The 27,084-nt window shown below is 45.1% G+C and overlaps 1 protein-coding gene across 2 annotated transcripts in view; it reads left to right on the top strand.

Moving 5' to 3' along the window:
• The window catches only part of Il18rap (interleukin 18 receptor accessory protein), a 31,232-nt gene extending 4,807 nt beyond the window's left edge, over positions 1-26,425 (top strand). Inside the window, exons 3-12 of one of the 2 annotated variants that reach the window (XM_075980289.1) lie at positions 642-804; positions 1,255-1,567; positions 1,656-1,839; positions 8,557-8,707; positions 12,786-12,851; positions 14,729-14,852; positions 18,259-18,410; positions 19,396-19,533; positions 22,743-22,916; positions 23,607-26,425. In XM_075980289.1, the coding sequence (XP_075836404.1) occupies positions 735-804; positions 1,255-1,567; positions 1,656-1,839; positions 8,557-8,707; positions 12,786-12,851; positions 14,729-14,852; positions 18,259-18,410; positions 19,396-19,533; positions 22,743-22,916; positions 23,607-24,070 (1,836 nt within the window). In that variant the 5' untranslated portion in view covers positions 642-734 and the 3' untranslated portion in view covers positions 24,071-26,425. Of the gene's footprint in view, positions 1-600; positions 805-1,254; positions 1,568-1,655; positions 1,840-8,556; positions 8,708-12,785; positions 12,852-14,728; positions 14,853-18,258; positions 18,411-19,395; positions 19,534-22,742; positions 22,917-23,606 lie in introns of those variants that run through there. The other variant, XM_075980290.1, reaches the window with a different exon arrangement.
• Positions 26,426-27,084: the final 659 nt, after the last annotated feature.

Below are 27,084 nucleotides of genomic sequence, written 5' to 3'. Positions count from 1 at the left end.
ATCTTCAAGGCACAAGTTTCTACCCTTATTTATCTAATAGGTTTTTTTTTTTTAAAAAATAGTGTTTAGTACCATGTAGATACTCTCAGATTTTATAGAAATGAGCCCAATCACCAGTTTTCCTAACTCCAGAATCTGTCATTTGCTGATGAATTAGGCTATCTTTCATGAAAAATAAAACATTATTTTTCCAAATTTCTGAGAGAAATATACATTGTAGATGAAAGCAATATAAGGGGAAAAAAGGAGAAGAATTCCATGAAAAGAAATAGTGTTAGGTGATACTCCAGGGTCCATGTGAGTTCCTCAGGGGACCCCGCATGTGAGGCCCTCAGGGGACCCTTCCTGCATGTGAGGTCCTCAGGGGACCCTGCATGTGAGGCCCTCAGGGGACCCTCCCTGCATGTGAGGTCCTCAGGGGACCCCGCATGTGAGGCCCTCAGGGGACCGTGCATGTGATGTGTTCATCCTTTGAGTGAGCTCGAGGTGACACATGAGGAAGCTGTTTCATACCCCTGAAAATACCCACGCAGGTTCTGGGCTTCCCAAGGCTGTTTGGGTGGGATGTGCCCTTTCAGGGTTTCCCGTGTGACTTGAGGCTTGGTCACAGGTTTTGATTTCTCCATTTTCCATTTCCTAAGTGAAGAGGATGCCGAGAAAGAGGCCCGAGTCTCCACACCCTCCACGCTGGCAATGAGAAGTCACTGAAGCCATGACAGGAGCAGAGGAACATCATGCTCTCTCTGGGCTGGCTGTTTCTTTGCTTTGTTGCAGGAGAGCAGACCACGGGATTTGATCATTCAGGTAGGGGGTTTTGCTTTGCCTGTTAACCCTGTGAGTCTTGTGGTCACAGTCTAAAGTCCCAGATAATCTGTTACATAAGCAGCCTGAATTAATAGTACGCAACATCTTCTCGCTGTTAGAGAGAGTAGGAGGAGACGTTTCTGGTCAGGACTGCTTTCAGCAGATGCCACATACAGCGGGGGGATCCCAGTGACCACAACGGGGCATTCAGTGGGGACATCTGAGGACGAGTGCATGATTGTTCCTCCAGTCACCCACAGGGACTTAAGACACTAGCCTGTTGGGAGCGAATCAGAACACGAGCCATTTTCATCTATGAAATTGGCATGGTACATAAGATAGAACAGAGAGCTTAGTCCTTTGTTATACTGAGTCTCTTTGTAAATATCAATGGGGAAGTCTGCCTTCTAACCTGTTTCTTTGTGTTGTTTCGTTTACTGTCATTTTTAGCTTGCGTCACCAAAAGACTTCTGTGGATATATCCCGTGAAGGGTGCAGAGGAGTTTGTCCTATTTTGTGATTTGCCAGAGCCTCCGAAGTCACAATTCTCCCATATAAACCAACTGCCACCACCTCAAGGCCCCGCCCACATACCTTGCAGTGGTAATCAGAACCTATCTGATGTCCAGTGGTACAAGCAGCCTCGGCGTGGAGGTCCTCTAGAGGAGATCCATAGAAACTTTTCTCACAAGAGAGGCATGCTGCAGCTATCGGCCCCACAGATAAACAATGTTGGGTCTTTTATCTGTAGACCCAGACTTAGGTATGTCTCAAAGGCATTCCAGTTTAGAAATACCCTCAAATTCTCTGTTACCTAGACAAGTACTGACAGGACCTTCTCTATTTCCTAGGCGCCCCCAGGATACGGCTTGTTGTATCAAGACCATCTTAGAACTTAAGCCTCAGAGAAATGTATCCTGTGGGAACCCAGCTGAGCACATGCAATACCTATTTCTTGGTAGCACTGGATCCATTTACTGCCCCAGTCTCAGCTGCCAAAGTGATGTCCAGAGTCCAGAGATGACCTGGTACCTGGTATGAATGGATTTTCTAAAGCTGGTGTAAGAGCACTGTTTTGTGGCACTTGTCTCTATATTAGTCTCTTTACAGAAACACGAGTTAGACGGCTTGAGGCCCAGAGCTCCATAAAAACTGGTCTGTGCGTATGTGAAAGACCTACATTCTAATGTGCTTTGAGCCTACGAAGAGTACAGTTGGCTATTCAGATCGATAGAGTCACCCTTTGGATCAATGGCAGGGGACAAGTCCAGCATGTGGGTGGCGACATACTTGTGGGTGGGTGTAAAAGGCATCTGGGAATTCTGGTCTGGTCGTTCATTTATGTGTCATAAAGAGTCATGGGCATTGGTGAGGATGAGGAAGGGAGCGCTTTACCATCAAGTCTTGAAGACGTTTTAAAAGAAGCAGAGGAGTGGAGTAGTTTCTAAAGGGGAACGTGGCGAGGAAAGCCCAGCAAGTCACTGCACGTGCGACAACGCATGCATGCGACAAGTGGCTCGTGCAAAGTTTGTGGGAGCGAGGGAGTGCTAAGGGAAAGTGCACAAGAGAAAGTTTATGACGGCGTGGAGGAAACCAGTAAGCACACACAGCAAATGCGTTCCACGTTTTCACTGTGCTGTTAGTGCTTGCCCACACACATGAATGCTCACCCAACAGAGCCCTATCTGCGATACACCTCCTCCAAAAAGGTTCCACCGCCTAATGGTTCCCAAACAGTTCCAGCAACTGGGGGTCAAGCATCCAGACATAGGAGCCCAGGGAGCCATTCCCCTTCCAACTATGCAGTGACTTCTTAGCTAAAACAGTGAGGGTTGGTGTGATGAGTGCTCCATTGGCCGTTCTAGGCAGGGCTTCTGCTCTCCAGTGCTTCGCTTCCCTGCTTGGAGCAGGTGTCAGGAGAGCAGCGGAGCCTGGCTGAGCACCCTGTACTTAACACATTCTTAATTATTTGATGATTGAAAATCAAGAATTAAGATAAAACACCTGTTATTTTTGATTTCTGGAAATACAGGGAAAAGAAAATATCCTTAGTAAATCTGATTCCTTAAGAGAAAGGCATTTGAATTAAGTTAGTATGTTTTGATGATCTTAGTAATTTCTTGACACAATGAAGAATCATACTGAAGGACAGTCAGAGAGTTCCTTTAGAAACAGCCTTGAACACCAGGATCACTGTGGTTCTGTGTGACCTTCTGTTAAGGGGACCCAAGCCTGAATAAAATCCCTATCGGTGTCTTACATCACCCTCACCAGGGCTGGGGTGGTTTGCTGTAGGGCTGGTGTACATGGTGTGGAGTTGAGTCTCAGCCCCGTGTTCCATGGAAACTCTGCACATGTGTTTGCCACTTCCCCTTCTTGTTTCCATTCGGGTTAGCTCTTGTAGGAACTGGAATGTAGACACTATATGAGTTGCTTACCATAGGGGAGTTGGTGAGCAGGCTGAGACTGGCCAGGCCCACAGGCTGAAGTGTATCTAAATAGTGAAGATAAACAATGACTTAGATTGTAGTTTTGGAAGCTGTCCTCAAGGCCAATCTATTGGCCTGTTCTGTTCTGTTGTTCTCACCATTAAACATCCCCCCCCCCACCTTCCCAGGTAGCTTTGAATACAGCTAGCCACATGCTGTGCAATTGAGGCTGCACATGGATTGCACAGCAAGGATGCTGAGCAAGGAGGGCCCCATTCCTTCTCCCGAACAGAATATGGATGCTGCCTGCAGTTCCTTCAACTTTTCAATAACCCTACTGGGTGGGGCAATCAAAGCTATGATGGCATGTCAGCCTTCTTCCTAAGAACTACTGCCAGGCAATTTGAGGGGCATTCTCAACTGTGTGCCTAGGATTAGAGTTTCTAACTCACGCGCCTAACTTCACGCGCACTCCTGTTAGATTCTAAAACGTGGGTTTTTGCTCGTCATTCTGTGTGCTAAGAAATTGGAATTTTGATTTTATAATTTTATAACCCAAGTGTACTAGTTATCACTTTTACAGTTTTGGAGCCCATATATAACATACACACGGGCATGTTAATTATTTTTTATAATTTTAAGTTTTATTAAAAATCATTTTTCATGCACAATATTTGCTGATTGTGATTTCCTCTCGCCCAGCTCCTCCCAGGTCCTTCCCACATCACCATCCACCCACATAAACACCCTTTTCTTTCTCTCTTTCATTAGAAAACAACCTGGCAACTATAAAACCAAAACAACTAAAACAGAATAAGATGAAACAACAAACAGAAAAAAAAAAGAGAGCCTAAGAAAAATGACTAGAAACATATCCAGATGCACCGCACAGACACACACGCACCGGCAGACACAGAAATCCCTTAAAAACACAGAACCCCAAAATGTAATACATAAGCAAAACCTGCAAGGTCAAAGAAAGTGTATGTGTATGTGTGGGGGTGGGGTGGGCTGTGATTCTTAATACCCCATAAAACTGCTGAGCAAGCCTGCACAATAGAATTCTCAGCTGTGGGTTCTGGAGCCATCCTTCTGGCTACGCATTGTCATCACTTGGGGGTACGACTGTTCAATTATCTGAAAAGGCACCCACGTGTCCTATCATCCGGCTCTTAAGGATCTTTTTGTTTAACAGGGAGATCATGAAAGTGTTTTCCCAGTTACACTCTAGAGTGAAGATAGAATTTGTCTACTGTCGTCTCTTGAGTGTCTCTAACCTAAGTCTTCAATTACACAGGAAATTGAGATGACTTTCATGAGGTGGTAGTTAGTGAACACAAGCTGGCTGATATTAACCATTATCTCCTTCCCACATGCTCACAGAACATCTGTTTAATAATTTACTCAATGCTTTGGCTAGGTACTGACATCGGACCCATCATTACGACTTTCTGGTTTATTAATTTCCTAGTGTATAGTAGAAGAAATATTACTACAGGATTGAGGAATAAGTTTAGCATTGTCACGTGATTGGAGCAAGGGATTGTTTGATGATGTTCACTGAGAAATATTATCATTGTAACAAACAGAGCAATAAGAAGTCCATTCAGCGAAGGATTAATGAATTGCTCGGTGTGAGAGAAGCAGCATTCTTGCGTGGTCTGAACTCTACTGGATTGGAAATTAAAACTGTGGGTTGCTCATGAAGTAAGGGGACTGGGGCCCTGTTGACATGCTTGAACTTTCCTTGTGTGTCTTCTGAACCACAGAACTAGCAATGGGAATCGAAAGAAGGTGGGGATATTTTCACAGAAGAAGGGGATAATCAAACGCTTTGATAAGAGACTAGTTAAAGAGACAGTCATAATAGTTTAGATTTTCCTGGCTTTAAATATATTCGTGATATTTATCAACTTGTAGAAAGTAAAAAATGATTCACTCATAGGTAGTGAAGATATGATATGCTCAAATCCAGACATGATTATGAGTTAATGATGAGGAACCATTTGAAGTTCATCAAGGAAAATAGGCTAAAATCGTAGGTCCAGGTGGAGGAAGCCCAGATAAGAACTCTAGCATTGCCTGGCTTTAGGGAGCACCACTTGTAGAGAATCCTACAGTTTTGGGGTGCTCCCTAGTACTGAGCTGCCTGCTAGTGAAACCTAAGGACAGTACATTACAAGACCACAGCTATGGCCCTCTTACTAAGAATGATTTTGTTCCCCCTTACATGTCCCCTAAACGTCTGTGTTAGTACCTTCAGGTTTTCCACTTGTTCTTTCTGGGACTCTGACTCTTCCCACAGACTCTTCCCACAGATCACACTGTGGCTCCTCCTCCTCTGTGTTTCTGTTTTTTAATGTTTCACCTCTGAGCATTACACTGTACCCTCTGCTTCTTTCCTGCCAAGCTTGCTTGCAATAGAATAATCTGGTGTGTTCCCTATCTCTTTGCCTACGTTTTTTTTTTCACCCTAATTTCTTTAACATCTCTGGTGAGTTCTGTCTCACAAAGACTTTGATGACACACACCAAGCCATGATCACCATCTATAAAATGAGGAAGAGGTCTACTCGGCTACCATCCACACTTCTCCGTGGGTTGACTGAAGTCTTAGTGATGGAGCTCTGTGTCCTGGCTCCACCAGCTTCTCAGCAGATTTACTTCATGCCCACACTCTACGTTATGTTCTTTGTATGATCTTACTGGGTTTTTCTAGAGTTTAACTCTGGACTTTCCTCCTTCTTCTTAGCTTCACTTTGGGCTGGAGCGTTCTTGATCTTTGCCATCACCTGATAAATAATTTGAGCTGTCTCTGCCTCTTGCCCTGGCTCTCCATCCTGTCTTGTAGTTACTCTCAACTATCAGTGTGGCCGACTCAGACTCTCTGACACCGTAGGGGAAGTTCTTTGTTGGGCCCCAGGAACTGGCCCAGACACTTGGAGGTGTGTGGGGGAGGGTGGGGGGAATTCCTGCTTCTACCTGTGTGAAGGAAAATGGAAGGGAAATTCCTAGATCAGTAAACAAAACTCTTAGAAAAATTATGTTTGATATTCAGTTCTCTCATTCACTAGGCATTCTTGTGCTGGCTTTCCTTTAACCTTGGAAGTATTTCTCTCCTCATCTGTAAAATGAAAGAATAAAATCCAATCAAATCCCAAGTCAGAGACTCCTTTGGACCAGTGATCGTCCACATGGGGAAGAAGAGAAGAGATGGTTCAAGAGAGATAAACTGTTCTTTAAGTGACCACTTTACTAAGGGGGATGACACCACAGTCAATACTCAAGCTTCTGAAGAACGAGCTGTCAGTCTGCAAAGACAAAGTGTGGGGTCCATTCCTAATGGTTCCTGAGGGGAGGTGTTGTGCCCTTCACCCGGGAGGCAGCAGAGATGTTTGGCCCTTTGGGAGAAAAACAAATTGGAGGTCACTGCAGATGGCCTGATGTGTGAGACAGTGGTGTCTGGAAGGCTTGCGATCTACTGATAAGCATAGATGATCACGTATGAGAGAATTTTGCAGTCTATGTAGAGAACAGATTCTCACCATCTCATCATTTCTGCTACCTCTTTTCTTTTGATTTTAACTGTCAGAGATCTGCTTTGGGGACTTATGGGAAGCTAGAAGGTCATATACTACAGAAATATCATATATGAGTTAGGCTGCTGGAGTCAGGGCGGTGATGACCCACCCTTCTGCAGATAGTGACTGACCCCTACTGTGCCAGAACCCCTGGTGACAGGAAGGTGGTTTGAAACAGGCTGTCCTTCAGAATCCATGAGCTTCACAAGCAGCTGCTAGGCACCTTTCTCAAAATGTCCTAGTACACGATTCTCCTGTTTGGAACCTTTCTTGCATGGTGCGTTCCTAAATTCACACAGCGTTAACAAAGCTGTTCGCTAGAGCAATAAAAAGCAAACACGTTCAGAGTCCACCTTGGTCTCAAGCCCCATGCCTGTATTTCACTTTACACTTCACCTCCTCCTAAAGTAGCCATTGCATGTACGTGGTCCCTCTGTATTCTCAATAGCTCTGCAAAGACTTGAAGAAGCAGCCCTGTTTCGTGTAGACAGAGATTTGCTAAAAAGTGTCCCCTGAGCGCTCTATGTGATGTGACAGATAGGCCCGAGATGGGGACTGGAGACTCAGAGTCTGCCCAGAGAAGAGGTCCGTGTTTATTTCTTTCCATGGACCCAGGATTTGTTAGCCACCTGTAAACCATGACTGCACTCAACAGCTATAGAAGAGGATATGCCGCATAGCATCCTTTGGAAAAGGCAGTGACTGTAGTGGCTGTTTGCCTACAAGGTCTGGGATATGTGAAGTGGCAATTCTCCTGGGAGCAAGTGATGATTTTGTTCCCCAAAGCTGAACTCTGGTGGAGCTGTGGAGGGAGCCGCAGCCTGTGCTCTGGGGGAAGCCGTGGAGGACTTGCAAAGGCAGGGATCCAATAGAGCATGACCCTCGGGGTAAGACGGGGTATAAAGGGGCTCTAGCAGAGAATGAGACCAGGCCAGTCTTCGAAGACTACAGACGTCATCTGAAGGGCATAGGCAGTCACTGAAGGATTCTAAGAGACAGGTTCTTCTTTGAGTTCAGAGTCAAATAATGACACTTAGCATTCTCTGTATTCGTTCTCTGTAATTCTTATGTAAGTCCAGTTTATTTACTTAGTGTATTTTACTTATGATTTATTCTTATATTAAAAATAAATCTTTGTTTTTGCTTTTTGAGACACGGTTTTTCTGGGTAACCTTGGCTGCCCTGGAACTCGCTCTGTAGACTAGACAGGGCTGGCCTTGAGATCAGAGATCCACCCGCTTCTGCCTCCTGACGGCTGGGATTAAAGGTGTGTGCCACCATGCTTGGCTCTTATATTCAAATTAAATTTACTGATGAGAATAATTTATATATTGCTTTTATCAACAACCTACAAGTTTCTCAAAGTACATGCACTCACATGTGTGCACACACACATTGCCATTCTCAAGCACGTGTGCATATAATTTAGTGAAAATTAAGTTAGGCGTCATTCCTGAGAACACTGGATATTCTAGAACACTCTTGGGCCGCCAAATTATGCTCTAAGAAACGCGAAGTCAGTAGCTCTCTGTGAGCTGATTGGAGTCAGCTTTCTTTGCAGCGTCAGGAAATTCTTCTTCTGTGACCTCAGATTATAGCATCCTCATCCACTGGGACCCCATGTTTCAAACTGACTGACCTTTACCTGCATCAAATTGGCGAAACTTTTCTTAAGTGTGGAATGAATGTTAATAGAAACTCTGAGGTTTTAGAAAGGCGCTTAATTATTATCTTTTGCATTAGGATGGAAGACCCCTGCCTGAGCATAAGAACAGCATCCTTAAGTTGGAAGATGTTTATTTAGATGACCAGGGCTTGTATGTGTGTGATTATACTCAGTCGGATAATGTGAGCTCCTGGACAGTCCGAGCTGTTGTTCATGTAAAAACCATTGGTAAGTGAGGTCTTTCTTTTCTTTCTGAACTCTTGCTGACCGGTGAAAATCATCTTCCTTTGGTTAAATAATTATTTCTGTTTAGAGAAGAAAAATAACTATTTCCCTTTGTTCAGCCCCTGGGAACCCTTAAAGGGCTCTGAGTTGAAAAAACACCAGCACTTCCATCAACTGAGGTCCCATCCCACAAAGAGGTTCAGTTTGGGTCATGTTCATACTCTCAAAAGTTGGGCTATCCCTTTCTCACAGATGTCTTCTTGCAATAAATTTAAATATGCATTAGATATTTCATAATGTAAGTATGCATTAGTTATTTCATACTTGAAACATGAAGAGACATACATGCGCCTGTTTAAAGCGTGTTAATATATTTCCACGTGTTTAAAATCTTGTTGTTTTATAAAAGAGAAGGAACCTTGATGTTGCAGCTTGATCTGTGCCCCATCCTCCTCCAGTGAGAAACCTGTAGACTATACACAAGATCAGTGGTTCTCAATCTTCCTAATGCTGTGGCCCTTTAATATCGTTCCTCATGTTGTTGTGACCCCCAACTATAAATCATTGATACTTCATAAGTATAATATCACTACTGTTACAGACCATAATGTGAATATTGGTGGTTTTTGATGGTCTTACATGACCCCTGTGAAATGGTCATTTGACCCTAAAGGGGTTGCCACCCACAGTTTGAGAAACACTGATCCAGATGTTTTGCATTTAGGCTTTGTGCTTTTCCCACACATGGATGTATTAATTGATAAAATACAATTCTGTTTTTTTTTTTTTTTTTTTTGCATCTTAAACACAGACTAAGGTGGTGCTTGCCAGGAATGTTTTCAATATTCTTAAATACTATTGGAGGGGGTATGGGATGTTTTGACTGATGTTTGTTAGTTTCTTTGTTTGTTTTTTTCTCCTAATTTATTCTTCCCAGACTAACAAGGAAGTTAAATGTCTCACCCTGTAGTTGTTACCCTTTTAGATTGGCTCTTCCCCAGCTCTTCCCTTGGGTCATTTTTTTTTTTATACCAGATCTACAAACAACAGCATAATTAAACGGTAGTTGTAAATAATTCAGTCGTGGTTTCCAAGGTCAAAGCATAACAGAATCTGTCATTTGAGCTTGTGCCAAAGAGCAACAGGGTAGCTGACTCAATTCTCAGTGAAAATATTAATGAAGTTTATATCCAGTTTACTTACCGCAAGACACCGTCCAGTTGGAGTGCACTAAGATGGAAACGCTGTTGTTTATTTCCCAGTCCTTGCTCTTCCTGTGGCTTTATTGTGTAAGAGAGGGGAAGTTCCGTGTACAGACCATGCCAGCATCACTTTCTCCAACAAGTGATGTGTAAATGTTCTTCCACTCAGTCATCTGCAATACCTAAACTCTCAGTGATGGAATTTACTTCCTTCTCCCACTTGAAGGCCATTGCATCTACATCAGTCATTCCTGTCTTGCCCATCACTGTGCCTTGTCCTTCTCATTGAATGATCCCCACATTCTCACAGAATAGACAGCAAGCTTTTGTGGTAACTTTCGATTAAGGATTAGTGCCCGGACACGGGCTCTTACCCCTAAGAACCGAGTCTATTATGGGTCAGAGAGACAGAAGGCAGGAGGGCACCACCCAGGGTAGAAGGAGAAGGAGCAGTGGGCATGCGTAAGGTCCACCAGGTCTAACCTTGGTGCAGCAAATCCAAGTAAGATCCCTGGGAAGGGAAGAATAAACACTGGTACTCACTCCACTGGGAAGAGAAGAGGGGGTGATGCTGGCCATTCTGGAAGAGGTAGTAGAGCCATTGTCACCCAGGAATCATGAGAAAACAGAATAAAGATAAGGGAGAACACATCAGAGAATGGAGGTGGGGTGGGTTGGGGGTGGGGAAGGGTGAGATGGGGGTGGGGATGGAGTGGGGATTGGGATCAGGTGGGGGTTGGGGTGGGGATGGGTTGGAGGTGAGGGTGGGACCCTGAGAGCCAGACCCACTTCATACTTTAAGCTAGTTTCAAGTTTTTATTTCATTCTTCATTATGTGTGGAGATTTCTGTTCATTTGTTTTTTTTCTCGAGACAAGGTCTCCCTACGTATACCAGGTTAGCCTATAATTTACATGTAGCCCAAGCTGGCCTCAAACCTGTGATCTTTTGCCTGATTAGTACTGGCATCATAGGCATGTGTTAACCACTTCTGACAAGTTTGGAGTTTTGGCCAAAAGACCACTCAGTACTGCAATGCATGGGAGCACCATGAACAGGCTGTGTCCAGCTAGATCTAACATGAAGAAGTAATAATTTCTAGAGAAGGATGGAGGCAGAGAAGATATCATTAATTCAGGCAGTCGCCAGTAGGGATGTAACAAAGAGCATGACCTGAAAGGGATGGGAATCTAGACATATATTGGAGATGCTTCTGTGAGAATTCAGGGCTGGAGAACAGGAAAAGTGAACAATGAGAGTCAGGGTTGAGTCGTCTTCTGCTGATACAGGGCAAAGTGGAAGTGGATGGGGGTCAGTGAACTTGATAGACGGTATTGAAAGACACCTCAGGAGGTGGAGGGAGTGGTGTTCCTGAGTCAGCAGAACAGGGTGTGCTTTACAAACAAACAGGAAAAAGAGAGAGCAGACATTGTACTTTTCTGAGGAGGTAAGTCAGTAAATGCTAGCACCGCTTACTAACCAGGAAGGCCAAGGAGAAGAAGGGAGTCTAAGGGAGACGGTAAGTGTTAATATGGAAGGGCCTGACTCTAGTGCTGTAATGAAGAGGGTTGTTTAGCTCAATGATGGAGATGCCAAGGCTAGGGTCAGGAGTGTAAGAATGGCCGAATGTGAAGAGGGGGCTTGGGACTGAGCCCTGGGGTATCTCCAACACGTGGAAAGAGAGTGGAGGAGCAAGAACTTCACAGAATGCACACCGCTGTCAGGGAAGGGAGGAGTTGATGCTGTGCTAGCGAACTGCCTTTGGAGGCCAAGGCCGTCAGCAGGAGGATGCGGTGAGGAGTGTGGGTGCCCATGGCACAAGAGGGATGGGGTTGATGAGAAGCTGATGAGAAGTGAGAGTCATGATGCTGTCAGTCCAGGCCGCCACTTTCACCAGAGACAGGATGCCCTCAGAAGAAAGCAGAACAAGGAGGGCATCTCTGAAACTCTGTGGCAGGAGAGAAAAGGGCCGAGGAAAATCAGAGGCTGCCTGCCCCTTTATGCTAAGCTAAACCACGCGTTTAAGGTTGTGGGTGGCTAGTTTTGAATCTCAGTTCCTTGGGCAGGTTGTCCCTCTTGGCTGGTGACTCAGCCAGATGGCAAGAAGAAGAAATCTTGTAATTGACACAGGCTTACGTCTCAAGTGTGGCGCGGGGAGCTGTGTGTGTGTGCAAATGTAAGTATGTAAGTGTGTGTGTGTGTGTGTGTGTGTGTGTGTGTGTGTGTAGGCCAGAGCACAAACTTGGGTTTTACGTCTCAGGTATAATCCGTTGGTGTTTGTTGACAGTTTCTGCAATTTGTTATGTGAGCCAGGCTGGCAAACAGTGAGCCCCCGCTATCCGTTTAGCTCTCCCTCCCCAGCCTAGAACTACAAACATGTGTACCATGCCCAATTTTTGGTTTCTTTTGTGGGTTCCATGAATCAAACTCAGATCCGTGGGCTTGGGTGGCAAGTCCTGCACTGCCGGAGCTATCCCTCCAGCCCCGAAGAGAAAATCTCAATTCCCAGCTGGATGCATTCTGGGTAAAATGAACGAACAGAGCACTAGAAACTTAAACTGGTGTGGCGCTAACACTCCCAAGTCTTCAGCAAGCAAACCTTCAGACTTCTTCTTTTTTTTTTTTCAGAGAGAGAGCTTTATATTTTTTTTAAAATTTATTTATTTATTAAGTATACAGTGGTCTGCCTGCATATGTCCCTGCAGGCCAGAAGAGGGCACCAGATCTCATTACGGGTGATTGTGAGCCACCATGTGGTTGCTGGGAATTGAACTCAGGACCTTTGGAAGTGCAGCCAGTGCTCTTAACCTCTGAGCCATCTCTCCAGCCCCACCTTCAGACTACTTAATGCAAAGGGCGATCTTTGTTCTCATCTTGCAGTTAAGGACATCAACCTGAAACCAGACATTCTGGATCCCATCACGGACACCCTGGAAGTGGAGCTTGGTAAGTTGCCTAATTTTACCATGCCGGATGACCCCATGCTTCAGGCACTAGGTCAGAGTGTGACAGAAAGGTGACTAGACTTGCAAGTAAGAGTTGTGCCTGTGGACCTTGACGCTGTCCCAGCTAGTTTTGTAAACATGCACAGCAGATTCGTAAGCCTTCTGAGCCCCAGTCATTATTAGATCTGCCCCTCACTGTCGCGGGCTGATCTTCCACTGAGAGAGAGGGATGAGATATATTCTAAGTGCCTGGCGGACTAAACAAGACGAACAGGTTTTGTATTCTTCCCATGAAACAGCATGCATATATGCATATATGTGCATATGTTTCCATTTGAGTTATGCATATAAATTTACAGCAAAGGTAGCACTAACCCTTATGAATATGCTACTTGGGCTACTCCTCAAGAAAATTATAGCACTGCATCTCTTGTTCAAACGTATTCCAAAATGGTGCCTTCTTTTGGGTAGAGGAAAAATTGACTTTCATCTGATTGCCTTTTATTTTGTCAAATTCAACTTCTTACTCCTTTCCACGCAGCCAAGGAGAGAAGGCAAATTTGAAAGCAAATCGTGGTATTTCAGTGCCATATTTACCATTTTAAATGCTAATGAAAGATTTCATTTTGTGCAAAGGTAAACAGATTGTTATTACAGTAGAAGGTCAGTAGGTGGCGGTAGTGACACATTCTGGGGCTAGAAATAGTGACAAAGGGGGGAAAAAACATGACAATGGAAAGAAGAAAAACAACTCATTAAAAATATACAGCCAAATTGTGTATTTAAAGCATTGATGCTGGGAAAAGACTAAGGTTGAAAGAGGAGTTCAAATGGATTCCCTGTTTATCCAGAAGTCAACTGGAAGGGGAGGATCATTCTCACAGGGGTGGTGGGCAAAGGAAGAGTGGTCCAGGAACATGCATGGCTCACCCATTGTACAGTATGCAGAGCAGCTGAGAATCTATAGTTTCCTCCCTGCACTGCAGGCTACCATAATGCTGACAGGAAAGCTCAGCTCTTAACTCTCAGGTGACAAGAGTGTATGAGTGGCTGTGACCCTGAAACACAGATTTGGATTACCCCAAGTCCATGTTCCAACGTGGAAACAGTTTCACGGCAACAGAAAAAAAAAAGAACATAATAAACGAAGACACTCTTCCAATCCACTGGGGGAGAGATCTGATGTCAGGTCACATCCCAGGGAGAGGCCTGAGCTACAGGCTTGGGGGCCTTCACAGAACAGGTTTAGCATTGTGGTTGATGGAAGCCAGTGGCCTGTTCAACTAAGACATTCTAAAGAAATTGAATACATCCTAGTAACCATAAGGATGTTAAGTCAGCTGAGGAGGTGGGCGAGGAATGACTGCTAAGGAGGGAAAAAGGCCCAAGACACATCGTGATGAGGCTGCGGGCCTGGAGTATCCCAGCCTTTCTGTGATCACTGCGGTCCTAATCACTAACTGGCCTTGCAGAGGGTTTTGCATAAGATGTGTGCAGGTGTTTTTTTTCTTCAGGAGTTTCCATTCATGGTAACCTCATGTTTATTCCATGTGTAAATGTCAATTAGATGAACTGATCTTTTTGATGGATCGTACCTCTCATCACTAATATTAAAGGCTGAGTTGTTCCTAGAGCTCCTACTTCTCCCAGAGGTATGATTGTGAAATTCTCATGTGAAGGACATTTGGGATACACAGATTAGCCACAAGGGACAACCAGAACAGGAAGTATGTTGCTAAGTGGAATGTGTTGATGCTTGGCTATTCCTGGTTCCCACTGCCTGGCACCTGGCTGCATCCGGATGCAGCTTCTGGTCGTTCTGTCATATGAGTGTTCTGATATGCTGTCTTCCTGTTCTCTCGACCTCTGCATTTTCAGGAAAGTCTTTGACTCTATCCTGCAGAGCACAATTTGGCTTCCAAAAAGATGGTCAGCTTGTAATAAAGTGGTATGCCAAAGAATCTACTCAGGAACGGGAAATTCTAGGATCTAAGAAGAAACGGTGAGAAAACGCTAGTGAACTATAGTCATCGCAACCCAAACTAGATGCTTTCAACCCTCTAGAAATTGCTATAACAGACACTTAATGGTAGTAGTAAAATCGTGTGGGACAAATATATTCTGTTAATTATATTTTTAATAAATGCTAATTGGCCAGTAGCCAGGCAGGAAGTATAGGTGGGACAACCAGACAGGAAGTAGAGGCAGAGCAATGAGAACAGAAGAATTCTGGGAAGAGGACCTATTCAGCAGTCCTGTCCCAGCCATGTGGCTAAGATGTGACTGCCCCACCAAATAAGGTACTGAGCCACATGGCTAACAGAGACAAGAATAATGGACTAATATAAGTTATAAGAGTTAATAAGAAGCCTGAGCTAATGGGCCAGCCAGTTTATAACTAATGTAGACCTCTGTGTGATTTCTTTGGGACTTAACGATTGCGGGAATCAGGCAGGACAGAAAACCTCAGAAAACAGTAAAAAGAAAAGGCCATAGATGTTATCTATCTATCTATCTATCTATCTATCTATCTATCTATCTATCTATCTCCATCTGTCTATATAGCTATCCATTTATCATCTATCTATCATCTATTATCTCTTATTTTTTATCTATCATATTAATTTAAAACTTGCAAGCACTCCATTTCTGATGACACCATAAAGTGAACCATGTATGCATGGAACTTAGTCAATGATGGAGCCATGTATGATAATGGCCCCCTAAGACCGCACGACTTAGTTATGTTGGGCACATGTTGCCTGTGTTAAGTACACCATGATGCTTTCACAAGGGTTTAAAATACCCTTAGACCATGTTCAAGTGTATTTAACTTATTTTTTAATTTTTTTGGGACAGGGTCTTGTGTATTTCAAGTTGGTCTCAAAGTCTCTACATTGATGAGGAGAGACTTGAATTACAGACATGCACCACCACGCCCTCTATATGTGAGGCTGGGGATCTAATGCATCTAATACATCCTAGATGCTAGATCAGCACTCTACACACTGAACCACAGTCAAAGCTTCCTTTCCTTTCCTTTCCTTTCCTTTCCTTTCCTTTCCTTTCCTTTCCTTTCCTTTCCTTTCCTTCCCTTCCCTTCCCTTCCCTTCCCTTCCCTTTTCCTTCCTTCCTTCCTTCCTTCCTTCCTTCCTTCCTTCCTTCCTTCCTTCCTTCCTTCCTTCCTCTCTTTCTCTTTTGGTGCCATGACACCCAGTGTGCTGAGAAAGCATGCCATCACTAGCTCACATCTTCAGCTCATAAAGGTGTTTGAAAAGGTCACAGCCTTAAAAGCCAAGATATCCAGTAGGTGGATACACTCACTCAGAATACTCGTCTAGAAGTATCTCCTTCAACACATGGGAGAGGGTGGTTTCTGCCCCCACCCAGTCTTCAACTGTGCCTTCATCCAGCGCCTTAAGGAAATGGCACTGTAACACGGAATCTGACCAAGGAGGATTGGAGATGTAGCTTCCACTGGTGTGGAGCCTTAAAAGGGAGACATCTGTCTTGGAATGCAGCAGGCTGCAACTCTTTACGATGATTAGACTTTGTTTATTGTTGTCTGTGACTAACATAAACCCTGGAGTTTTGTGGGAGAGAGAGAAGTGAAGCAGTTGAAAGGGAAGTTGTAGATCTTCAGAGACAAGCCATCCAATGTCCAGTAAAACAAGTCTATGCTCCTAGGCGAAAGAGCTGGGGTCATGACCAGTTAGGTAGGTCACTAGGAGATGTGTCCTCCCATTTCTACATGGGACCCAAAATAAGCATCTACAGAATGTTCCCTCTATTTTTTTATAACTGCTCACTGAACAAATGTGTGCTTTGACAACCACAGAAAAAGGATAAAAGAAGGATTTTGCTAATGAAACTGAAATTTAGCAAGAAGCCCTAACATTGAGGAAGTCATTGGGTCCTAAATTGACACTGCGTGAGAGCCTGAGCAAGACACATGAGGCAAGGACACGTTCTCAAGTCACCTGCCTGCAGGTCTCTATCTGCTTTCCAGGGCATGGCAAGGGGACCCTGGTCCCCTGTGTACATTCTGTGACTGAAAACCTTCACCTTGCAAGGTCACTATAAGGGACAGATGCAGTAGACGCCACATGTGCGTCACACTGTGTGACAGGCAGGATACATCCATGGACTAACTGTAGACTCACAGAAGGATAACCTAAAATATCCATTTGGACACAGTTTCAAGGGATGCCATTGCTGTAGGCAATAGGAAACAAATCAATGTGGAGGATCACATTTTTTTCTCAGCAGGGCAGATTGGCAGAGATCTGGGAGCCAGGCTGGAGTCCAGACTTTCCTCAGGATGGTGTCACCACTGTGTGCCCATCCATCCTCCGAGCCTTGTCCCTGATGCTACCAAGTTAGGATGTTCACAGCGTGACTCCTCAGGGTTTGTGTGCAGTGAGGAAGTGTTGTATGAGGCCAATTGTTGGTTCCCGGCTGCTTAGCCCCGAAATAACTACAAGGAAACTGTATTAATTAAATCACTGCTTGGCCTATTAGCTCTAGCTTCTTATTGGCTAGCTCTTACATCTTAACTTAGCCCATTTCTATTATTTTATATTTTACCATGAGGCTCGTGACCTACTGGCAAGGTTCCAACTGGCAGCTCGCATCTTTTCACTCAGTTTAGTTCTCCCTGCCTAGCTCTATTCTGCTAAACCACTGGCCGAAAAAGCTTCCTGATTCGTTAATTTATCTATTCAACAAAAGCAACACATATACAGAAGAACTTCCCACACCAAGGAAGGAATTAAAGAATCTGGCATCAGCGCTCAGTAAAGTACCTGATAGTAAACTGCAAGAGGAATTAGTTGTGTGTGCAATTTCACATGTGTGTATGTGTGTGTACACATATGAGTACCTACATATGGAGACTAGAGGTAAATCTCATGCTTCATTTTTCAAATGCTACTAACTTTGTTTTTTTGGGGTGGGGTGGGAGTTGGGACACAGTCCTTTGCTGACTAAGCTAGCCTGGCAGGCCGGGGAGCTACAAAATCCACTCATTTCTGCATTCCCTGATGCTGGGTTTACAAATGCATGTTACATGTATTTTTTTTTCTAACGTGGGTTCTGGGGATTGGACTCGTGCTTCGGAAGCAAACACTTTACAGACTGCAATTATTCTTAAATTCTTGGTATTGTATGTTCCTGGGGGAAGTTCTTAGAATAAAGTTCAGACGAGGGCCACAAGTTACTTAGACCTTAGTGTAAGTCCTTAACAGAGTCTGTCACTTGCTCAAGAGCGAGAGCCTCCTCCATCTCCTCGTGCTCTTCCTTGTCTTCTGATAAATTCCCACCAGCTTTGTCAGTCTTCCCAGCTCACCTGGGTGATTGGCAATTGATGTTGCTGAGCGAGGATGCCATGTTTTCTCCTCTTTTCCTAGCCCTGAATCCAATTTCAAGAACACAGTCATTGATTACACCATTGTCCTGACGACAGTCACTCAAAGAAATCTTAGCAGCAAGTTTGTTTGCTTTGCCCAGAACTCCGTTGGGAACACCACACGGACCATCCAGCTGAGGGAGAAGAAGGGGGGTAAGCCTAGAACTTTGTTCCTACAGATTGAGAGCTGTTCTTTCCGAAAGAGGGAGGGTAGTTTCCCAAAGAGAAGAGGCGGTGTTGGCAGCCATCGCTTTCCAGACACTGAAGCGATGCTGATTCACTGAAGGCCTTGACCATGGTCATAATTTTGACCTACTAATCTGTGCCTGAAGACACCTTTTGCTCAACTCTCTCACTGCTCACATAGTTCATTCATTCCATCACCCATTCATTTACTCTCTTCAATCATTCATTCATTCATTCGTGAATACACTCAACTCATTCATTCACTCCACTGGCACCTACAAGAATCTCTAGCCCCACCCTACCACACCCACTGCGGCAGGGCCAGTGTTCAGACATCACTCTCTTTGTTGGTTGCCTTTGCTGGCTTCCAGAGAATAAGAAAACAGCTGGTCGAAATGGCCACCGAGGAACCAGTTGATCTTTAACAAGATGTCCCGAGATGAGATCGGCCTCAGTTCATTCACTCAGTGAGTGGATGATTGTAGCATGATCAAGGACACGAACATGTCTTTGAGCCATTGAGTGACAATGTTCAGGCTTGGCCCTCAGTATGTGTCTGGAAACAGTGGCTGTTCTCTGTAGCTCCCCTGTTTATAGAAGGAATCACAGACGGTGCAGAGCGAGGCTGATGTCATCCCCAGGCTAGGAATGTTTAGATGGCGGTGAGGATGATAATACAAGATGGTAATCTATGACAGGCAAAGGGAGCAGTCCAAATGAGCTCTGCAGACGTTCATAGGTGTAAACATAAGTAAAATGGCTGGCTGAGTATTGAAGGTCACGCAACCGGGAACTTTCCACTCCCCTTGGCTCTCTAAAGTTAATTGTGAACAGTCCCATGCAGACTTAAGATGATCCCGGATGCAAGACAAATGCAGGTAGCGGCAGGGATGTGCTGCAGGATGGGTCATGCTGGTCCAGACCGGCCCTCTCACTGTTCTCTTTCCTTCAGTGGTATTTGTATACATCCTCCTCGGCACAGCCATGGCGCTGGTGGGCATTCTGGTCTCGGCTGCCTTTCTCTACTGGTACTGGATTGAGATCGTCCTGCTGTGCCGAGCCTACCGGAGCAAGGACGAGACTCTGAAGGGTAAGATCACCTAACATGCTGTTCCCTGTCTTAGTGTCAAGACAAGACACATGTTACTTCCTACCTACCAGCTTTCTTTTCTTGGCATTGTCTTTGGTCTGGTTTCAGCCTCCTGCTGACCCGAGCAGCCTGTTAGAGAGGAAGTCAAAGGGAGCTAATGCCTGATGCATGGGGCTTCTTATCACTCAGGTTTGAGATCTTCTTCTAAGAAGAAACAGTTCTAGTTCACTCTTCTTACCAGGAACCTTAGAGAAAGTATTTGTGGGATTCATGGGACTTGAAGGTATTCTCGCTGCTAACTGATCTGAGGCAGTACAGCAAGTGACAGCTCTGTGTCTTAGGTGTCTCATCCATAAAACGGGACTGTCACAGCAGCAGGCAGAGGATAGTGTGTGAGCTCACTGAGATTAGCCATGACACCATGGTATATGAAAACTCAGTGTGGTCGGCGTCGGATATCCCTTGAGGACTGGAGCTCATGTCTTGACTGTGAGTTGGCCACTGTCATTCCCACAGCCCCCTTGGGCAGGGAAGGATGAAGTGTGAGCTTCAGATTAGAACACCAGAAACAGCTGTATCTCAGTTAGTCTTAGATCTGTGTAGTATGGCTTTAGGAAATCCCATCACCTGGGTTATCATCACGTGGAAAGAAGACATTCCAGGCCAGGTATTTGTCCCAAATAATTGGGAAGTTGCACAAAATACAAGTCCCATTATTACCGAGGAAGCTTCTGTCCATTTGTGCACAAGCCATGATCACAATACTCTCCAGCGTCACACGGGACCAGAATACTGCTCTAATTTCTGCTGGTCCCAGAAAACCTTGGGTCGGTGTGTTTACAGTTTCAGTGAATGATTCTGCTGCCTGGAGCAGAAATACTTCCTGCTGGGTGTCAGACAAAGACAACTCTCTCATTGGCAGGCTCCTCCAGAGGCCAGAGGCTTCGACAGGAGGAAGTAACATCCCCCAGAAAGGGAAGTTAAAAAAAAAAAAGGTGCCAGGTTCAACCCCTGACAACACAAAACAGAATCACCTAGAACCAAACTAAGAAAAAAGGAGGAAAAGTGTATATGTCACAGTTCTCTTTAGATTAATTATTGATGATATTCTTTGAAATTCTTACACAAAGAATGTTTTCAGAATTTTTGTTTGTTTAGTTAGCCTCCTTTTTGGAAGGGAACAAACATCTAACCAATCTTCCCTGGATGACGTCACACTTCTTTCACTGCAATGTTTATTTTTTTAACCTTAAGAGTCTAGACTTTATGAGGAAGGGTCAGTCGACTGGGAATTATTCAAATTTGTCCTTTGTCATTTTACTTTTTAATGCAATGATTTGCACAGCAGAATTGGATTTTCAGGCATAGGGATTTAGCACCCTCTGCTGGTCAGACTGGTGTTTGTCTGTAAAATGAACGCCCAAGAGTTTATTGTGACCATCTGAAGTTAGTTTAGAAAGAAACAGTGTTAGGAGGACATAGGCAGGCCCTCTGTCACCACAAGCACCACATCCCATAATTTCACTACTAAATAACTTTATCCTTTGCGTTATAGGAAAACCCTGTTTGTTCGTTTTGTTTTGTGTTTACAAGACTATGAGTGGAACAGAGGCTGTCATGGTGTGTTACACACTTAAATACATTAGCACTTACGGCAGCTCATACTCCAAAGTCTCCGTCTTCTTCCTATATATGGGCAATGAAGTACCTCTCAAAGCAGCTTCTGGAACTTTGGCCCCGTGCCTCTCTCTTGGTGTTTGGTTTTCCTAGTGGTTGACAATCCCTAAGGCCCCTCACTGGATCCACACTGGGCAAGTGCACTGCCCACACAGCCTGGACATGAGTTACCTGTAACCACACTGTGGGTGGAGTTTAAGAACCGGGCTGGAATATAAACTCCAGGAGCTCTCTTCCAGAGCCTGTGAGTTAACTTGTGGGGTCTTCTGTCTTTTCTAGGCAGTTCTTTAACAAGTCTCATAACTTGTCTGCCTGACAGAAGCACAAGAAACCTTCACAAGGGACCTCTCTTTAAATGTAGCTTCTCAAATATAAGGGGAGGGTGGGGTAAGAGAGCAGAGACTCCAAAGGAGCAAAAGCGTTACCTCACACAACCTTTGGCAGCCCGGGGAGCCTCTCCTGACCTCACCTGACACTCACAAATTCAGATCAAGTGCTGTCACGTGGCACTTAACAAATGTATCCTTTAGGCGCCTTTGATTTGTGGAAACAAAATATACTGTACTTGGATAAATCTAGATGGTGCGGGCTCTCTGGAGAGTGTGTATATGAGTCTATGACCCCACACACATGTACTATTTATGCAGATGCATATAGATCTATACCTAATATTCCCGGGTTGATGATATGCAAAGCACCCAACATTCAATTAAGCCGAAGAGAAAAATTGTCCAATCAAGAGGCTTGATAAATATCAGCAATACGGGGCTGCTGTTTTAGAGCAAACACTGTTTCACAGTGGGCATGTATTCTATAGTGATGGCTAGTGTAACAGAGTAGATGTTAGGGCAGTCACATAGGTACATGTTGTCCAGCATGATATACTGGGCATGGTTGGACACCTATGCTTCTGTATGTTCAACATATTGTGGACCACACCAGCATCCCTGTGCTTGAGAGGAGTGTGATGCACCGCAGTGTTGTGATGGCAACAGCATCACTGGGATATAGGGATTAACTGTGCGTTATCACCTTACGGGACCTCCACTGGGCATGTGCCCACTGTGGACTGAGCTGTCACTTGCTAGCGCATGGCTTTAAGTGTGCTGTCATCTCTTGGTTGGATACGAGGTTCTGGTCTTAGCAGAACTTGCTTTCTGGTTATTACCATGCTTTAATGGAGCAGACTCCTCTTTGATGTGTAACTAATGAGCCAGAAACACTGCAGATGCAAGGAAAGACGCCCTCCCAATCACACTCAGTGCAATCACGGGAGGCCCCAGCTGTTTGATCTAGCCCCAGCAAAGACACAGGGGCGCTGCATAAATTAATCATTGGGTTTTATATGGACAATCAAAACCACTCGGTGGTGTGATTTTAAAATGGATTCATCTGTTGCTTTTGTTTATGATTTGTTTTTGTAAGGATCCCAAATCTTATTTCTCATCCATTTAGCATATGCTCTGAGCATCTGCATATACCATAATAGTTAAGAAAAGGGATGTTGGCAATGCATTGTTCTTTTTCTTCAGACAAGAAGGAGTTTGATGCCTTCATATCCTATGCAAACCGGAGCTCTCCTGAGAGTGAAGCCATCGGCTCACCGAGTGAGGAGCACTTGGCCCTGAATCTTTTCCCTGAAGTACTAGAAAAGAAATACGGATACACCCTGTGTTTGCTTGAAAGGGATGTGACCCCGGGAGGAGGTAGGTCTTGCCTGCCAAGAAACTGACTAGAACAGCAAGAGTAACCACTGTAGCTCAAAACCTTTTCTATGCCCCTGTGTGAAATGCAGCCTCTGGGATCTTCTGGCTTAAATACAGAAAAGTATGTTCCAGAGACATGCCCTGTCTTCCACAACCATCTATTTTCAGGAGAATAATAAATAACAGAAGGCTCTGGAAAGACTCCCCTCCCCCAGGACAAAGGAGCTTTTCTGGTGTACTTTGTGGGAAATGATCTCTCTCATCCCAAACAGTTGGCCTTCCTAGCTTCTAGAATTCTACTCTTCAAATTCTCAGCATACAGTGTAGCAGGCAAGTCAGCTGAATGCCACCTATAAAGCCTCAGACGGCCTGCTACCCTTCCCTGCTCAGATTCATCCACAAGTAGCCTGGGCTATACCATACGCCACAGTCATAGTCCAGTGTGATTTAGGTGGCTTAGATGGTGATTTAGGGAGGCAGAATATGGGGACAGTCTCTGGGTACTGGTGTGTATTTTTAACAGTCCAGGGTGGAGATAATGGAAGGGCAGAGGAAACTCTTCTCCTTATCTCTTTGCCCAAGAATATCCAAATTAGAAGAAACCTGTCAGGCATCTCTCGGAGGTTTAAAGTTGTTGTGACTCAAGTTTTAACAGTACCCATTGATAGTCATTAATTTACTTGTTTCCAGTGTATGCGGATGACATTGTGAGCATCATTAAGAAAAGCCGAAGAGGAATATTTATCCTGAGTCCCAGCTATGTCAATGGACCTTGTGTCTTTGAACTGCAAGCAGCCGTGAACCTTGCCTTGGTTGATCAGACCTTGAAACTCATTTTAATTAAGTTCTGTTCCTTCCAAGTGCCAGAATCTCTCCCATATCTTGTCAAAAGAGCTCTCCGGGTTCTCCCGACAGTCACGTGGAGAGGCTTGAAATCAGTCCAGCCCAGTTCCAGGTTCTGGACCCAGGTATGTTATCACATGCCGGTGAAGCGCTCCCGCAGGTTTATGTGCAATCGCCTCAGCATTATCCCTGGGAGCTTTTCCCCTGAAAAGGACCCAACCAGAGAGACATCATCAGGAGGAGCATCCGGCTCAGGGAACAGCCACGGAACCCAGAACCTCCTTCTCTCCAGCATCCAGAAGAGGAGCTGATGGATAGAACCTGATGCATGAATCAGGCTGGTAGACAATTGAGGGTTCCTTCTCTCAGCACCAAGAAAGCTTGACAGGCAGTGGAATGAAGCAGGGATGAAGAATGGCTGTGGTTTAGGCTCCGAGTTCCTGGAAAAGAGAGAGGGGGCGGGGAGAGAGAGAGGACACAGGCTTCTGTGGACATGGGCTGTCCACTCTGTATGAGTTCCAGAGAGAGAGAGAGAGAGAGAGAGAGAGAGAGAGAGAGAGAGAGAGAGAGAGAGAATATGCAGGCCTCTGTGTGGACTGTCCACTCTGTCTGCATCCCTGTTTTGCACTGTGTATGAATTGAATGTATCCTATAAGTGTGTGTGTGTTCAGTCAGATAAAGATCATTTTACTTTATTGAGATGAGTGATTGAAACTCTATCTAAACATTTTCTGTAAGGAAGTATTTGCTATATGTCTTTTCATGGACTCTAAACCACAGAAGGATAACATAAACGGTGAGGCTAACAGAGCACAGAATAGACAGGATCTCCTGGGTCCAGGCATGGGCCAGGTACGTGTTTCTAGACGTGCGGCTGGATAATGCGCATGAAATCCATCGTTGTCAGAAAATATCATGACTCACCAATGCATTTAGTGAGCTCATCCCGTGTTCCAGTTCAGTGACACAGTACCATGTAGAATGGTGGCCATTCCTCTTGGGATTGAGGGGCTGAGTGGCAGGTGTGCTTCCTGTCCTGCTCAGTCCTGTAAGAGGAGGTCACATCACAAGGCACTGGCTCCAGAAAAAAAAATACAAGCTTGACATTTAGAGCGTCAGAAAAATTGAGTCAAGCTCTCCTAAACTGTGGATAGCATACCTCTATTGGGAACACAGCCCTCCCATTGGGAAGGTAGAGCCTGTGCAGGATTTAGATTTAGGAACAGGAGGGCGCCAATTCCAACTTCTCCTTGTTTCCTTGGCCAGAGATCTTTCGTGCAGAAGTCAAAGTAGATCGTCTTACCCTGAGCAAGTAGGACTGGAAATAGCGACTAACTAGACAGACCATTAGTCCAGTTAAGAGACAAGGGATGGGCTAGCGGTTGCCACCAAACTGGGAAGGCAGCAATTGCCAAGCTGTGAGTCTGGGGCGGAAGAGCATGCACCAGTTGGTAAGCAGCAAGAACAGAGTGGGTACCACTTTTGTTCTTTGTATGAGTCGTTTGCTTGCTTAGCCCTCTGCATGCATGCGGACTGAGCAGTCTTAGTTTAAGTCTTCCTTGGTAACAAGACAATGCACTTAAACACCAGGCCATTGTTCGGTTAGCCGGGTCAGCCTGATTCTCATAAGCTGGCCTGCAGCTAAAATACGGGTCCAGTTTGGTGCGGATGTGTGTGACCTTTGGGCGCCACTGTTCCTGTCAGAACAGAGTGGCCCATCACGTGGGCAGTCTAGGACAGCACCTCATGAATGGACTGACTCACACATCAGGATTCGCATCCACTGGGGACCACATGAGGTCCAAATGCAGAGTGGCTCAGCTCCTGCCATCCGGCCACTCGGTGCCAGTGTGAAATGCTCCTCCGCTCCTACTTCCCAGAGGCACCACATCGTAAGAGCCACCGCGGCTTTGGTGCTAAGCAGCATCCATGCTGGAGATCTCAGAGCTAAAGAAGAGCCAGAGGGTATAAATTATGCCGGGAGGAAGCTTCTTGTGGGAAGGATCACAGTGGGGAGGAACCCACACTTGCTGGACCACTGTGCCCTGGCTATGGCTGGGTTCCCTGGCTTTCCTGCCAGCCTCTCTCTGAGATCATAGACTCAGAAACCTCTTCTTGCCAGTGCAGCCAGGTTTATCTTGTTCCGAGATAACTGTGGCTCCCAAGGATTCCAGAGTTCTCCCTGTCTTTGGTGTCACTGTGTCTCAGACCTGTAGATACGTGAAAACAGAAACACCTCGTCCATGTTTATAGATTGTCTCGTTTCCCAATGAAAGATGACAGATTTGCATTTAAGACAGAAAGTTATCATTTACCTCATGCATATTAACCAAAGCAAAGAGAATACTCAGAACAATCCTATGTGCCAGAGACTATGGCTGAACAACCAGACTCAGAAGAGTGAGAGCAAAGCACTGTTTTTTGACGGTACCATCTAGACAAGGTGGCCATGCCGTCTGCCTCTTGTGTTATATGTATTGAACAAATACAGTGGTCACAATGCTTTATGTCACTATAAAAAGGGCTTTTCCATTTAAATACGGGTGCCATCTCTCCAGAACACACTCACTGCCAACCTATCCTTATGGACCCTGTGTGGTCTCCCAGACAGTTCTCATAGCCAGTTCTCAATAATGTTCATAGAATTCCCAGGTTGATACTTGAAATAAAATGAAATCAACACATACAATCCTGACTGCTTGCTTTGTGTCCGTTTGTTACAAGCTAAACCATGTTGGAAGAGGGAACTTCACCTGAGAGGATTGACCTGTGGGCAAATTTGCGGCTATTTTCTTGATGGATGATCCATGTGAGTTAGCCCAGCTCACTGGGAGCCGCGCCACCCTTGGGCTGGTGGCCCTGGATGCTCCAAGGAAGTTGTGGAATAAGCCGTGAGTAGGAAGCCAGTAAGCAGTGCTCCCCCATTACAGGGCTTCAGCACCCGCTCCAGGTCCCTGGCTTGTTGTCCCCGGACAATGGACCTGAGAACTGTAAATTGGAATAAACCCTTTCCTCCCCAATTTGTTTCTGGTCAGGGTGTTTTATCACAACAAAAGAAACCCTAACTGAGACACTTTCTTCCTGATTGCAGTCATAAAACCTGGAGACAAGCATAGGAAACTCACTTTGAGGGCTGCTGAGCCAATTCAGTAGGTGGCAGCATTCTTGGTGCCTCCAGATGACCTAACTTCAGACTCTGGAACTCAAACTTCTCAAAAGCTGTCCTCTGAACTCCCTGCATGCCGTATCAACCGCACGCGTGCACGGTCTTCCTCCTTGCCCCATACATTCACACAAGTACAAATAAAATTACATTTTGAGAGAG

This window comes from Microtus pennsylvanicus, chromosome 7 (genome assembly GCF_037038515.1).
Source record: "Microtus pennsylvanicus isolate mMicPen1 chromosome 7, mMicPen1.hap1, whole genome shotgun sequence".
NCBI classification, from domain to species: Eukaryota; Metazoa; Chordata; class Mammalia; order Rodentia; family Cricetidae; genus Microtus; species Microtus pennsylvanicus.
Note: the sequence above shows the minus strand (reverse complement) of the source record. Positions and strands in the feature narration are given on the sequence as shown.